Source organism: Pyxicephalus adspersus, chromosome 12 (assembly GCF_032062135.1).
Source record: "Pyxicephalus adspersus chromosome 12, UCB_Pads_2.0, whole genome shotgun sequence".
Taxonomy (NCBI): Eukaryota; Metazoa; Chordata; class Amphibia; order Anura; family Pyxicephalidae; genus Pyxicephalus; species Pyxicephalus adspersus.
In genome coordinates, this window is record NC_092869.1 from 22,091,097 (window position 1) to 22,105,475 (window position 14,379).

The 14,379-nt window shown below is 38.7% G+C and overlaps 1 protein-coding gene across 2 annotated transcripts; it reads left to right on the forward strand.

Annotated features, from left to right (window-relative positions):
• Positions 1–2,290: 2,290 nt before the first annotated feature.
• FAM98B (family with sequence similarity 98 member B) lies at positions 2,291–13,771 on the forward strand. Of its 2 annotated transcripts, none has more exons than XM_072427947.1 (8): positions 2,291–2,382; positions 2,927–3,072; positions 4,313–4,444; positions 4,606–4,778; positions 8,048–8,128; positions 8,666–8,782; positions 8,925–9,092; positions 10,020–13,771. In XM_072427947.1, the coding sequence occupies exons 1-8, from the start codon at positions 2,345–2,347 to the stop codon at positions 10,260–10,262; spliced, it is 1,098 nt and encodes a 365-aa protein (XP_072284048.1). In that variant the 5' UTR covers positions 2,291–2,344; the 3' UTR covers positions 10,263–13,771. The 2 variants fall into 2 exon arrangements, with proteins under 2 accessions (XP_072284048.1, XP_072284049.1); XM_072427948.1 differs by having other exon boundaries at positions 2,376–2,477.
• The last annotated feature ends 608 nt before the right edge of the window (positions 13,772–14,379 follow it).

Genomic DNA, 14,379 nt, shown 5'->3' on the forward strand with positions numbered 1-14,379 from the left:
GTTACAGTCTACACCACAATTGGATTACACAAGATAGGAAGAATGTTGTCTGGTCTGATGTGTGTCGATTTCTGCTGCAACATTTGGATGGCAGAGTCAGAATTTGGTGTCAAAGAAAGCATGGATCCATGTGGCCTTCTAATAACAGTTATGGCTGGTGTGTCCCTTTAGTATCAGTTGAGCATTGTTTAAATGCCACAACCTACCACAGTATTGTTGTTGACCATGTCCATCCTTTTATGACCACAGTGTTCTCATCTTCTGATGGTACTTCCAGCAGGATAATGCATCTTGTCACAAAACTCAAATCATCTGAAACTGTACAATGAGTTCACTACTCTAATGCAGTCACCAGATCTCCATCCATCAGAGCTCATTTGGGATATGCTGGAACAGGAAAATGCCATCATGTACAGCCGACAAATCTACATGATGCTACCATGGTAATATTGAATATTGAATGTTTCCAGCTGCTTGCTGAATCTGTGCCATGGATTACAACGGCAGTCCTAAAAGTAAAGTAAAAGGGGTCCAACCCTGTACTAGCAATATACTTAATAATGTGGCCGGTGACTGTGGATCAAATACAACATCCAAAATTTCTCCTTGGGTCCCTAAAATTACGCCAGATTATCTGGGTGAGATCTGTGTTCACTCTTTGAATGTCTCATGCACATTCAGAAATATAGTAATCATTTGTGAAAAAGTCCCCATCATGCTGATTGTTTCCACATAAACCGGACATGATCCTATCTGATTGCCAACAATTAATACAAACATACGATTTGTGTTGTGTCCATGTGAACAGACATCTGTGTATTATGGCATAGTTCCACTGATTTGTTCATCCACCTATATTTACATAATAACAGGCACTGAGTCCTGTGTCACGCTGGAGTTTCAGTGATCGATGATATACGCTTACTTTCCTATGCTGTCACTCTTTACATCACTGGTGAACATCAACAATTAATGCAGCATTTTGGTTGATAATGGAGACTCCCATTAGGTTTAGTGACGGTGCTACTGTCTGCCCAGCCTCTGTGGTGAGGCGCCCCCTATGGGCCAGTCAATGGTAAACTGGGTTTAACAGGAAATGGGCAGAATGACCATGGGAATAATGGTATTGTTCTGCCCCAAGAGGTACCAAAAGGAAAGCTGGAGACAGCACTGGAGAGTGGAAAGTGTAAGAAGATCTTTATTCTTTAATACAGGAAGGCAGAAAATTGAAATAGAGATCCGCTCTAATGTTTTTTGGTCTATTGCAATGCAAATATAAAATGATCTGGTTTTGGCCCGTTCCTGTACAGCAGAGCTGGACTGTGAGAGGAAGAAGCAGCAGATGTTCATATGGTGACCATTGTCATCTCAACATAAAAAGGAGAATTTCATTATTAGACTTTGCTAAAACAAGAGGTGATGGTAAATCTTACAACACAGACACTTTTTTTTGGGGACAACTGTCCAACATTGATGAGTCTTTTCATTTTTAGATATTTCTTCTAACTTCCTGTTGCATCTGTAGGACAGGAAGTGAAGGAAAAATCCTCCAATGTCACAAAGAGAGCAAAAACATAACTTAGCTGGGATACTGATAACCCTTCCCTACTGTAACCTGGCAGCCAGTGTCACTGCTCTGTCGTATAGGTTCGGCAGGGCAGCTTGCTTTCAGTCTATATCCATACGACAGGCAGCCAGTCTCCATACTGCAATGATGGCTCAGTGGTTAGCACTCTGGCCTTTGCAGGTCCCAGGTTTGAATCTCGGCCAAAACATTATCTGCATGGAGTTTGCAGGTTCTCCCCGTGTTTGCGTGGTTTTCCTCCAGTTTCCTCCCAAAATCCTAAAACATGCTGTTAGGTTAATTGGCTTCCCCCCAAAAGGGACCTTAGACTGTGGTAATCAGATATGACTATGGTAAGGACATGAGATTGTGAGCTCCTTTGAGGGAGAGCTAGTGACATGGCTAAGGACTTTGTACAGGGCTGCGTAACATGTTGGCGCTATATAAATACTGTAGTGGGTAACACAGAGCTATGAGGCCTTGGTTATGTCCATATTTCACAGACTGTCCCTCCCCATAATATTACCGGCAGGTTAGACGTTTTTTCACACATTACAGTCATATAATAGACCAGTGTCTGTAGATTAGTGAAATATCTGCTATACATGGTTTGCTCACTCTATACTAACTGCACGCTTCTGTATGACAGCCGGAAGCTATAGGTCGGAACTTTTTTTCCGGAAGCTGGGTTGCAGCACGGACCTGTATTATTGTGTACCAGGAAGTCGGTGTGTCGTGTGATTTCAGATTGTAGTCTTTGGAGGGAATTCAGCCGCCGGGATGGAGGCGGATTTATTGGACACGCTGGAGGCTCTGGGGTAAGAGAAGTCCTCCCTCGTTCCTGGAGGCTGTCCGACCCCCCGCCCTGTACACCGGACAAAGAAAGTGAATGGCAGCTCTTACAATACACAGTGTAAATAGTAACCCCCACACAATGCATAGAACATAAAGTCCTTGCTTTACCTAAAGCCATTACTCCTCTATTTTATATGAATGTTCACCTTTCAGGGCTGCTTATTTGTCTCTGCACAGCTGCCTGGCTTTTATGTTTTACTTTTATTAAAGACAAATTGCCTAAACTGTCACCATGATGACCACCCTATGTATGAACCTGATACATTATTATTCCAGGCTCAGACTATATCAGCGCCATGTCTCATGCACAGTACTTGTTAAAAAGCTTTCACAGCTTCACTCATTTCCTTTATGCGTTGATTGAGCGCTGCTTTGATATTCCATTTGCTCAGCACTGATGCACCTGTTGCTTTCCTGTTATCACCTCACTGTACTGAATCAGCAAGATGTGAATATGACATTTTATTATTGGAAGTCATCATTGCTCACTTTATTATCTTGTTCCAGGTACCAGGGTCCCTTGTTGGATGAGGCTGCTCTGGGTCCCGCTTTAGAGAGCGGGTTGTCATCTCCTGAATACTGCCAGCTCTTGTGTTGGCTCAGCTCCCAGATGAAATTATTAGATAACCTAGAGGAAGGTGTCAGCACAGAAGGTAATACTTCATCCCAATGAAAAATCACTTTACAGGGAATGACATTGAATGTTTCACAGCTCCTCATCACAATTTCACTTTAGATGTACAGGTAGTCCCTGAGTTAAGAACATCTGACATATGGACGACTCCTAGATATTAACGGGGCTTCCCTGCTCGCTGTGTGCAGAACAGAGGCTTGAAGGGGGCAGATGGCGGTTCACAAGACTTGCGAAGAAGAAATCTTGCTAAACACAGCTGAGGTTGTGGATGATCCTAGGGATGAGCTGTTCTGCAACCTCTTGTAACTCTTTAATGACCAAGACAAACTCTGCAGTTGTTTCTTTTTGAATATCAAAACACAGCTTGCTCCAGAAGTTAATGAATGTCTAGGCTCCATAAGTTTGTTTTTTTGCCTTGTTTGTGTTTAACTCACAGTGAGGATTTTATACAGTAACTGATAACTCACTGCCTAATAATATGTTGAGACAAACATCTGTCCTAATTGCATTTATTAAAATAATGTACTTTCCGGATTACATACAAATTCAACCTAAGAACAAACCTACAATCCCTATCCCGAATGTAACCCGGGGACTACCTGTATGTTATGCACATTGGATAAAGGCAGCTCATGTATATTACATGGGATGTCATCATATGTTTCTGTGCTCCACAGCATATCCGACTTTATTTTTGGTTTTGATACACACTGTAGAGTATTACCATGTGTGTTGGTGTTTAATACTATTGCGTTGGGGTGTCATTTAATATGAATGACCTAACAACTGGATGTGTGAACCAAAACAAAATGTAAACTGATTTTTTTATTCTTGTTACTATAATAATTTTACAATACTCTCACCCGACAATTATAGTAAAAGGCACAATGTTTCATTTGTAAAAACCTTAGCAGTGTTTTGTAGTAGAGACAGTTTTTTTAAACGACAATCTATAGACTATAAAAATAAGCTTTTATATTTATTTATTTTGCAGTGGGTTGTATTATACTTTATGGTGTGTAGTTTATTGCTAAAGCATAAACCTGGCTGGAATGTACATTGCCTTTCATAAAACATTCTGTATGTAAACATTTTGATTATAGAAAATGTATCGCAAATTGGTTTGCCTTTCTCACCTTTTAATCCTGTACTACCACTGTTTGAACTGGTTTCTGTTTTATTGTATAAGGTACTAATTCATGCTTTTAAGTATTATGGTGGATTTTTAAAACTAGCATCTGTTGTCTTACATTTATTAGGTGGAGACCTGGAGAGTATGCAGCTTGAAATAAGTGGTTTCTTGAAAGAGCTGTCCTGTCCATATACTTCCCTGGTGTCTGGAGATATCAAAAGTAGACTGCAAAACAAGGAGGATTGCCTAAAATTACTGTGTAGGTACAAAGATAGAATCTGCTTATGAATATAGTAATATTGTAACTTTGGAATGGTGATTAAATGTACCGTACATTTCCAGCTTTGTGAAGTGAACTTAGATTGCACCCTTTGGTTCTTTAACTAGCTTTCCCTAATTCTGCCATGTTGATTGTCCCAGTGTTCCTAGGTTCAGAGCTTCAGGCTGTGCAGATCCTACAAACCAAAAAGTCAAGTTGCTCAGAACCAAATGATGCTGTGAATAAAGAACTAAAAACTATTTTTGAAGTTCTCAGATTGCCTTTACCATCTACTTCAGATGTTATAAGCCAGATAAAAAGTGTGCAGGAAAAGGTAAGAAGCTTGTATTAAATCTTTACTTTTCTTGTGCTTCTTTACTAACCTCCCTCATCCTGACATCTCCTGAGGAGCTAAGACTTGGATATTAAAGCAAAAAAACAGCCATTTCCTGACTCTTGTGCCCAATTTTGATCTAGGATGAAGACTTGACTTGTAATTATACTAAATTTGTTAATTGGGCATAATAATTGAGCACTGACTGCTTCCAGCAGCTTTTTCTTCACACATTTTGCTTCATGACAGAAATCTTTTAGTAAACATGTATCAACAAATATAGAAGCTCACTGTGGTGATTTATTTATTTATTTTTGTTTTATAGAGCTGCAGGTTTAAGGCCAACCCAAGACGAAACTAGCATGAGGGTATGTGAGAGAAGAATATTTTATGAGCTCCTTAGGCCCATAGCAGATAAAAACAGAATGTGAATAATTAAAAATGAACCATGTAATAGAACAATTAATGAATGCTGCAGACAAAGTCAGCTTTTTAAAAGAATAGTAAAGTCAAGACGAGAGGCAGGTAGAGCACTGGGAAGACCCAGAAAGGGGTGGATGAACAATGTCTTAGAGGATATTAGAAAAATGGGAGCAAGAAATTGGAAGCATAAGGAAGATCAAAATGGAATATTAATGTGAAGCAAGCCATGGTCCACAAAGTAATGTAGTGCTAGAAGAAGGTGGTTTTAGGGTTATCATCCTAATCCATATTTCCCTACTAGATATTTGGGGAGTTATTTACCTGGAACAGGTTTGTGTATATCAGGAGTCCCAGCACCTAAAGTTTAATAAATATCTTGAGCTGAAATGTTTCCTTTTGAAAAAGGAAGTAAACCCAAAACTAACTCAAAATAAAAAAAACCTCACTTGCCTTTAATCCCACAGATCAGACGATCCTTCTTCCATCGGGTCCCGTGTCGTCCTGGTATCCGTCTTCGGCCTTGGACCAGGCGCCGTCATCCTCTTCTCTCTTCTTCCGTGTTTTTCTTCTTCCGTCACCTGATCTCGCACTGCACAGGTGCGAGATCAGGTGATGTAGATTGGGGAAAAAACTTGACAATCTCAGTGTGCATACGTGAGATCTGCAATTTGTTTTCCTATTGATGAAAGAGCTCCTTCCACATATGCCCAAGATGCTTGGGCATGCACAGAAGGAGCAGCCAAGACCCTCCTGGAATGAGTGACGTAGGTATCCCTGGAGGCTCTGCGCTCCCAATTATTCTTGATTGCCTATGCAATCAAGAATTAAGGGGGCGGTGTTGCACCCTCTTAGAAAAAAACAACAAAAAAAACTAAAAAATGTTTTACTTTAAATAAAAGGGTTCTCTACCCTTTTATGTAAAGTGAAAATTCTGAGTTTAGTTCCATTTTAATATTTTAGTGGGTTGCCCTTACCTTTCCAAATTTTTTTTTAAGTAACAACTCCCTTTTTTCCGCCATTCAGTGATGTGTGGCTGTAGCTTATTGTAGCCTTTTCCAACACTGTGCTTCATGAGAAGGGCTGTGTTACAAGTCACACGGCTCAGTGTTTCCTTAGCTGCAATAACAGTGACATTGTCATTTGTTGTTGTACCCCTCATGTTATCAAGCACAGCCCAGATGACTGGCAGACAACATGCAAGGGAAGCAGCTGCAGTGACCCTAAATGCTTTGGTGCCTATGAAAGAAAACGCCAACAATTTTAAACGTTTTTAAACATTTTGTTTAGAGGTGGGATATAATGCCAATGAGAGCTTCCCAGCTAGTGCCCCTATGCTTGTTATGCTGTTAGATTGTTTCAGAACAGCCTCTTAGAAAAGCTGAGGATCCCGAATCTTGTCAACATTTGTTGACGTATAGTTCAGTAAGATCAAGGCTTCAATACCAGCTGTTTCTGAACACATCTGTAAATAAGGATCCCTAAAAACATATTCATGCTAACGAGACAGCCAGGCAACAAGCCTTTTTTGTAAGGCATTCTACATATTCTTATTCATATAACAGGTTGTATTGGGAAGGGAAGATTTTTACATGCTGTTGGAGCCACATACTTGAAAAAAATTAGGATTATGCATTTTATACTTGTTCTGTTAACAATTTATTTTTTACGTTTCTTAATTTTTTTTTTTTTCAACCAATTGGGTGATTTCTTAAACTCAGCTCCCTCCAGACAAAGTTGTGCCCAGTTCACATTAGTAGATCTTAAGAAAAGGAAGTTTTCAATGCTTTGCTCTGACAACACAATTTTTGTTGGCAGTTTGGAACTTTCCATCAGATTCTAACTGGAGCAACCTGTCACCAGCCATTTCCATGTCCTTGTTTCATATGCCAAAAAGATACTGTGTACCTCTATTTAATTGTCCTTTGTTGGGTACTGCTTTGGGGGCTATCAATATGCAACTTTAGTTGTTTTTCCATTTGGAGTTGGTAAGTTAATGAAATCTTGGTTAGCGCATTGCTAATGTAAAGCTGTACTTTAGAAATTCAGCTTGGCCTGCTGTAAGCCTTGTGAACATTTTCAGACTAGTTAAATAGGAGTGGGATCACAGTGATGTTGGTACACTTTGTGCTTTTAGACTCTATTGATTAAAGTTAATGGCATTGAAAGGACAAAAATGTCAGTGACCTGGAAGCAGGCATATTAGAAGCTAACCCCCTATAGTAGTAAGCTTGGAACTGCAGAGAGGACAGTGATTCTGTTGGGAGTTGGGAGGATAATAGTGTCATAATTTTGGTATAATTTTTTAATAAAATAGCTATCGTGTAGTTCAAATCCCTTGTTCTGTTCGTGGTGTTTCTAAAAAGATGTGTTTGCCAACATACAACAATGCCAACAACCTACTTTTGATAGGCTTGTCAATGCCTGGCCTGTCCTTCATGGCCACCAGTTAGAACTATTGGAGTGAGTGGGTCAGCATAAGATCAAGGCAACATAAGTGTGGTGCAGGAGATCAGCAATGGCAGCTCACATATTTCTCTTTGGAATTAACAAAAAAATCCCCTAAAAATATACATTTGAGCAATAGTTATGTGGTTTTAGGCTATGGTTCAGTCCTGTTAAAAATGTTCTCTTTTGTTAGTTTATTATTGGCTAGAAATATTAGGTTAACCAAAGAATTTAAGCATGCTGAGATTTTCAGGGATTAATTCATATCAAATCAATTTATTTGGTTATTCTTTTGTTAATACAAAAGTACATTTTTATTTAGAAATGACAGATGGTTTTACAGCGTAGCATAAAGAAAATGCCACATGTGATATTTATGTTGTCTCTTATCTCTCCCACAGGTTTCTGAGTTATTATCCAAAATGCAGTCAAACAGTATTACCAAGACACTCCTCAATGTCAATTTGAATGCAGAACAGTTGGTAAGTAACACATGGGTATAGAAAAAAACATACAGAACATTACAATATTGTGTCAAATATATGGTAAACCTAACAGGTAAGCCATGAGTGATTTATCCTGGATGTTATCAGATCAGGCCTATTTTCACTCTCACAAATAAATCTAGCTTTATCCCCCAGGCCTGCAGGTCTGATTCGGTCCTGGTTTATATAAAGGATGTGCAGCAAAGAGTGACTAGCAGTATATTCTAGTTTTGTGCAGAGGCCTTAGTCTGACAATGTGATCTTAAAATGTATATTTTATATTTTTCCTTGAAAGCTCATTGAACATTTCCACTTGAAAAAGGCATTTGGTACTTAAATAAGATTTTATGAACTTGTTTTAGCCAGTGATGTTTAAAGTACAAATCATTTATGATATCACACTCTTTGAAGCAGTAATCATTTAAATACGTAGTCTGCTGTACGCTCTGTAAGTGATGATGAATGTAGTGTGTATATTAAAAGGATAATACATGAATAGTTAACTTTTCCTAACATTTTTATTTAATCTCACAGGAACACCTGGAGAAGATAAATGAAGCTCTCTGTATAGAGTATGAGTGTCGGCGACGAATGTTAATAAAACGTCTGGATGTCACTGTTCAGTCATTTGGCTGGTCAGAGAGAGCCAAGGTGGGTGCATTTCTTCACAGGAAGTATATTAGCTATCTTTAAGATGTACTTTCACTCTTCATAGGCAAGCATTGTCGATGGTAATAATATGGTTTATGTGAACTGTCAGTGTGTAAATTTTTTTTTTTTTTTTTTGCAAAAGGCCAAAACAGATGACATTGCTCGAGTTTATCAGCCAGTGCGGTACTCGCTGTGCCCAAAGTCCGCCATCTCATTATCACACCTCTTAGCTTCCAGAGAGGATCTATCCAGAATTGTGCGCACAAGTAGCGGATCAATAAGGGAAAAGACTGTGTGTCCTGTCAACAAGGTATATTGTCATGTAAACATTCTGAATCTTTCTTGTTACTTTCTAGGGTTAATACTTTTATGTCTTGGTTTTACAGGATTTACTGGGCATGTGAAGTCAGGGTTAAGGGCACATATCTGAGTTATGTACTACAGGAAGTGACATGAAGACATGTATACAGAAAAAACACTGTGAGACAGTGAATGTTTTATATCAAACAGATAAATGGAATGAATCTTAATAATTTTGCTTTTTGTAATTTCTGCTGAAATGTCTGCCTATTGATGCTAGACACATCATAGGAAGTGAGGAATACTTTTTTTCCTATTTAGATGCAGCAGTGTTAACCTCACAAAGGTTCTATTCTTAATAAAATAAAGTTATACTCTAAAGCATATTTAAACCCAAAAGCAAAGTAATGTAACACAGTTTACCAGTCCTAAAATTTTTCTGCTGGTAGTCATGCTAGTAAAAATATAGTTTGGAAAGAAGATAGGATTATTTTTGCTGTCAATGCAGCTCATAAATTTGAAGGATCTAGGTATTTTCTGTATTTGCTAAAAAAGTTTTGAGTCTGAAAAATGGTAGCAAATGGAGATACTTCACAGTACTGGTAAGCTGCATATATATTTTTGGGGGGGTTTAGATACATGTGTGATTTATGGCTTATTCCATTCTCTCAGTATTTTGAAATAGAGATAGATATTTATAGAGTATGATCTATTCACTTTCTTGCATTTTGGGGGTATTTACCATAGCTTGTTTCTGTTGGCCATAGTTACATTAGGAAAATCTATTAGATATTATCAAATAAAAAACAGCTGCTGAAAAGCCCCCTTCCAATTATCTTGCTGTTTGAGAAAATTAGGGTTTTGTGTTGCATTAGTATTTTGTATCCAGCACTTCTCTGCTTAGTCTCATTTTTATCTATACCTTAATTCATTTCAGGTTCTAATGGGGAGGGTGCCTGATCGAGGAGGAAGACCGTCTGAGATTCAGCCCCCACCTCCAGAAATGCCACCCTGGCAGAAGAGACAGGATGATGGAGGAAGAGGAGGATGGAGGGGAGGAAGACGAGGAGGCGGTGGATTTGGGAGAGGGGGATACAATGCAGCTCCTAGAGGTGGGAGAGGAGGAGGTAGAGGAGGATACAATGATTTTGGAGGAAGAGGGAATTATAGGAAGTACTAAATGGACACCTCTCTACACTGTGTTGTGGAAAGTTTACATTTCATGAACTGATTGTAGATCTGGCTAGGTATTTTTGAAAGAACTATTTGGTACAGTGTTCCTTCCCAATAAATCATGATTTTTTTTTTTTTACACATTTAATATAAAACTGTAACAAAACTAATCTCCACCTTGAAAACATTTGAATGGAACTTATTATTATGCATCCTTATTGGATTCCTGTTTTTGGTTCTTTGTACTTGATGTTCGTGGTAATCTATGCACTTTTTTTGACTGAATAGGTTACCATTTTTTTTTGCAGCATTTATGCAATGCACTTCTATTATAAAATGTAATTGAATCTGTAAGTGATATTTCTAGAAGAAGCATAAAGGTCTGTCTGCCCATGTTCCCCTTGTAGTCATTATCTGTCTCTGATTCAGATTCATTGTAGAAAGCTGCTTTAGTCAGGTACTCCCTAAAACAGCGGTCCTCAACCAGTGGTCCGTGAGAAAATTATGGGGGTCCGCGGCTCTGGCCGGTGCACCCCTAAGGGGAGTAAGGAGAAGGACGCACCGTCCAGAGCCCCCTGCCCCCTGTTCAGTTTCTGGGCTCGTGCAAGTGGGCGGGCTGTGTCCCTGGATCTGCCATGGGAGAGTGGGCAGGTTATGTAATCATGACGTCTCTATAGGGGAGAGAGACACGCATGTGGGGTCAGGAGCTGGTAATTTCAGTGGTCCGCAGGACCGAAAAGGTTGGCGACCACTGCACTTAAACCTAATCCTCTGGGCATTCTGTGGGTGGGGAGCGGGGTGTCCCTCAAAGGGGGAGAAACCTCCCCCATAGTGACGTCATGATTTAATAAAATAAGTTGTGAGGTCCATAAACGCAAGAATGTATGTATACTGCTTTAGTTTTAAAAAATACTGTGTAGATTATGGCCTAATAAGATCTAAACTTTTACCTGAATCGATTATAAGGGAGTAGTAGAGGTCTTTCGCTGGGATCACCTCTGGAGTCACTGTGAGTAATAAGCAGGAAGTCTAGTTGTCCACTTGTCATGAGAAAAGGAAAATGCACGCTTTCAATTCTAAGGTTTTTATGTATCAGGACATACAAATGAATCAATTGGTCGTCAGACAGTTTTGAAATTATTTTAATGTATCCACAGGTGTAAAAAAAAAAAACATATTACACCATGTCCTTATTGACCAAACATTAAGCCAAAATGGAAAAGCTATTTATAGTTCCATGATTGAGTAGCTTGTACAAACCACCTTTAGCAGAATTAACTTGTAATTAACTAGTAATTGTTTTCTTATGACTTTTCTAGTCTCTCAAATCATTTTGTCCTACTGATCTTTACAGCATTGCTTCGTATCTTTAGGATCTTTGTTTATGCAGATTTTTTTTATGATCCTGCCACAACATTTTGATTAGGTTGAGGTCTGGGCCTTTGTAACACCATGATTCTGTACCTTTTGAGCCATTGTCTTGTAGATTTGCTGGTGTTCTTGGGATCATTGTCCTGTTGCATGACCATATTTCAGACCAGCTTTGACTGTCGCATAAATGGCCTCACATTGACTAAAATTCTTTGGGATAGAGTAAAGTTAATGATCAACATAATAGACCTGATTTATCAAAGCTCTCCAAGACTGGAGAAGATACACTGTCATTAGTGAGTCTGTGTGATCCAGCAAACGTGGAATGCATCTGATTCAGGATTGAAAACATTTGCTAGCAACATTTGCCAAAAATGTTTTTTTTTAACATATTCATTCCAGGTTTGCTGGATCACCCAGGTTCACTGATAAAAGTTTATCCTTTCCATCCTTTGAGTGCTTTATTAAATTAGGTCCAATCACTACAATACAAGCCCAAATCATCATCTCCTCCACCACCATTCTTTACAGTATGAGGCGTTGTGCCGATATGCTGAACAAACACCAAACATCTCTTCTTTGGTCTATTCTGTCCAAGAGATCTTGTACCAGAACTCTTGTGATTTGTTCAGATACAACTTTGCATCTTCTTCAGTCTTTTTTCCATCATGAACTTTTACACATTTATAATGCTAAATGAAGCCCGCAGTCTCTTGTTTTTTTTTTGCAATGTCTCTGAGCATGGCACATTCATTTCTGGGAAGAGTGGCAGCTGTCTTGAATGTTTTTTTCTACTTGTGAATAATCCTCCTCAATGATGAATGATAACTGAAGGAGTTCAAATTGTTTGGAAATGGCCTTAACCCTTCCCGGATTGATGGGCATCAACATTTGCTTCTCTAAGATTATGGCTAATATAATTGGCTTTGTATTAACACACACGTAAATGTTTCTGCTTTTATATACGTTGTCACACTGGCGTATGATTAATCACATGAATTTGATTAGCAATGCCGGGCTACCTTTTCTCCTAATTCCTATGGAACTGAAAGGTTGTATTTAACCTTGTATTTTGTATATGTATTAACCTTGTATTTGTATTTTTCCTACTGCTTCTGGTTTTTACTTGGTCTTTGTTAAATAATGGCACGGTGTAAAATGTCACGTGTTCATCTGGAGTTTTATTTATCTAATTTTAAGACCTGCTGCCAATTACCAGATGTTTTTTAATATTCTGATTTTATTTGGGAAACCTTAGAATTGGGATAGGGTGCACGTTCCTATTCTCATGTCTGTACTTGCAGACAAATGCTGTATGTTGTTGCTCTTCTGTGAAATATTCTATTGCAGAGTGCTGGCAGTAGACTGTAGATAATGGCTAAAAATCTTTCAATGAACATTTATAGTAGGTAAAGTTTTATTTCAAGAAGTCAGGTAACCAAAGTCCTAGATAGGAAGCAGTTTGATGTCTGACGCACCCTCGCCCCTAACTTTGAAGCAGTTGAGAACCATTTTTTGCATATAGTTCCAGTGTATCATGGTGCAGTTTCTGAAAACAACAAGCCACTTCTGTTCCCTGGAGAAAGAACTGCACCACCAAGTGCAATGCATGCAAATCCGTTACCCTTCGGTGCTGATTGCTGCTCCTGGCACATAGTAGCAGCTTGCAATACACCTGAAAGCAGCTAACCACATGTTTTTTTTCCCCTCAAGTCTGAAAGAGACCTTATTCATGGTTCCGTTCTCTAGATCAATGATTAAAAAGTACTGAAGTCAGACAGTCCACTTAGCAGCCATTCAACTAGAATTTATTGCTTGGTCTGTTTTGTGTTTCCTCAAAAAGAATTTTAAGCACAAAAATGAAACGCTTAGATAGCTTTCTACTGACATGTATCCATGCAGTGTAAACGTTCTTTCCGTGATTGGACCTGCGCTGGTAAATCATATTGTGAAAACTTTGCAGCATGGATTTTGGATATCTCTGATGTTGACTGCCTTCATTATTAGTAAATGTCTTTAAATCAACTGTATAAGTGTGTTATGGGTATCTTCATATTTGTGTGGTCACATTATGTGCAGCTGAGACTTTATAAGATCCTGTGTTTTATAGATTATTTATACTGCCAGTAAAACTTCTTGTTTTAACTTTTGACTGTCTGTTTGATTTCTTAGTAGCCGTGAATGATACTCTCACTTTTTGTTTTCACATTTGTCATTTAAGGTCACACAGGCAATTTGTAGCAGTGTTTATTCTCTGCTCTATTACCAGTAATGGCTCACGGTGATTTTGTAGATAGCAATTTAATTGCTAGAATGTCTAGCTACAAAAGAATGGCATCTTGTATCTAAACCCATAGAAATGAATTAAGCATGATTGTCACACTGAGGATTGTGCTGACACAATGCGGCTAAATTTAAATTCCTGAGCTGCAAACGTCAACAGTTAGTGAGTTAGTAATCCTAACTTTGATTCTCTTAGAAAAACAAACTTAAAATGAGAGGGTCACTGCCTGTAAATCACCTGTGTGAAATGGCCCCAAGATTAAAATTTGTTTATACAAGGGTGACAATAATAGATGTTGTGTGTTCTTACCGTGTTTCCCCGATTTTAGGACATCCCCATTAAGTAAGCCACCCCCGATTTTTAAAAAAATAATTAAAATAAGACACTCACCCGTTTATAAGACAGCTCCAGATATCTGATCCTGCGTGTGTGTCCTTTATGCTGGCTGCAGCGTGTGTGTCTCTGATGC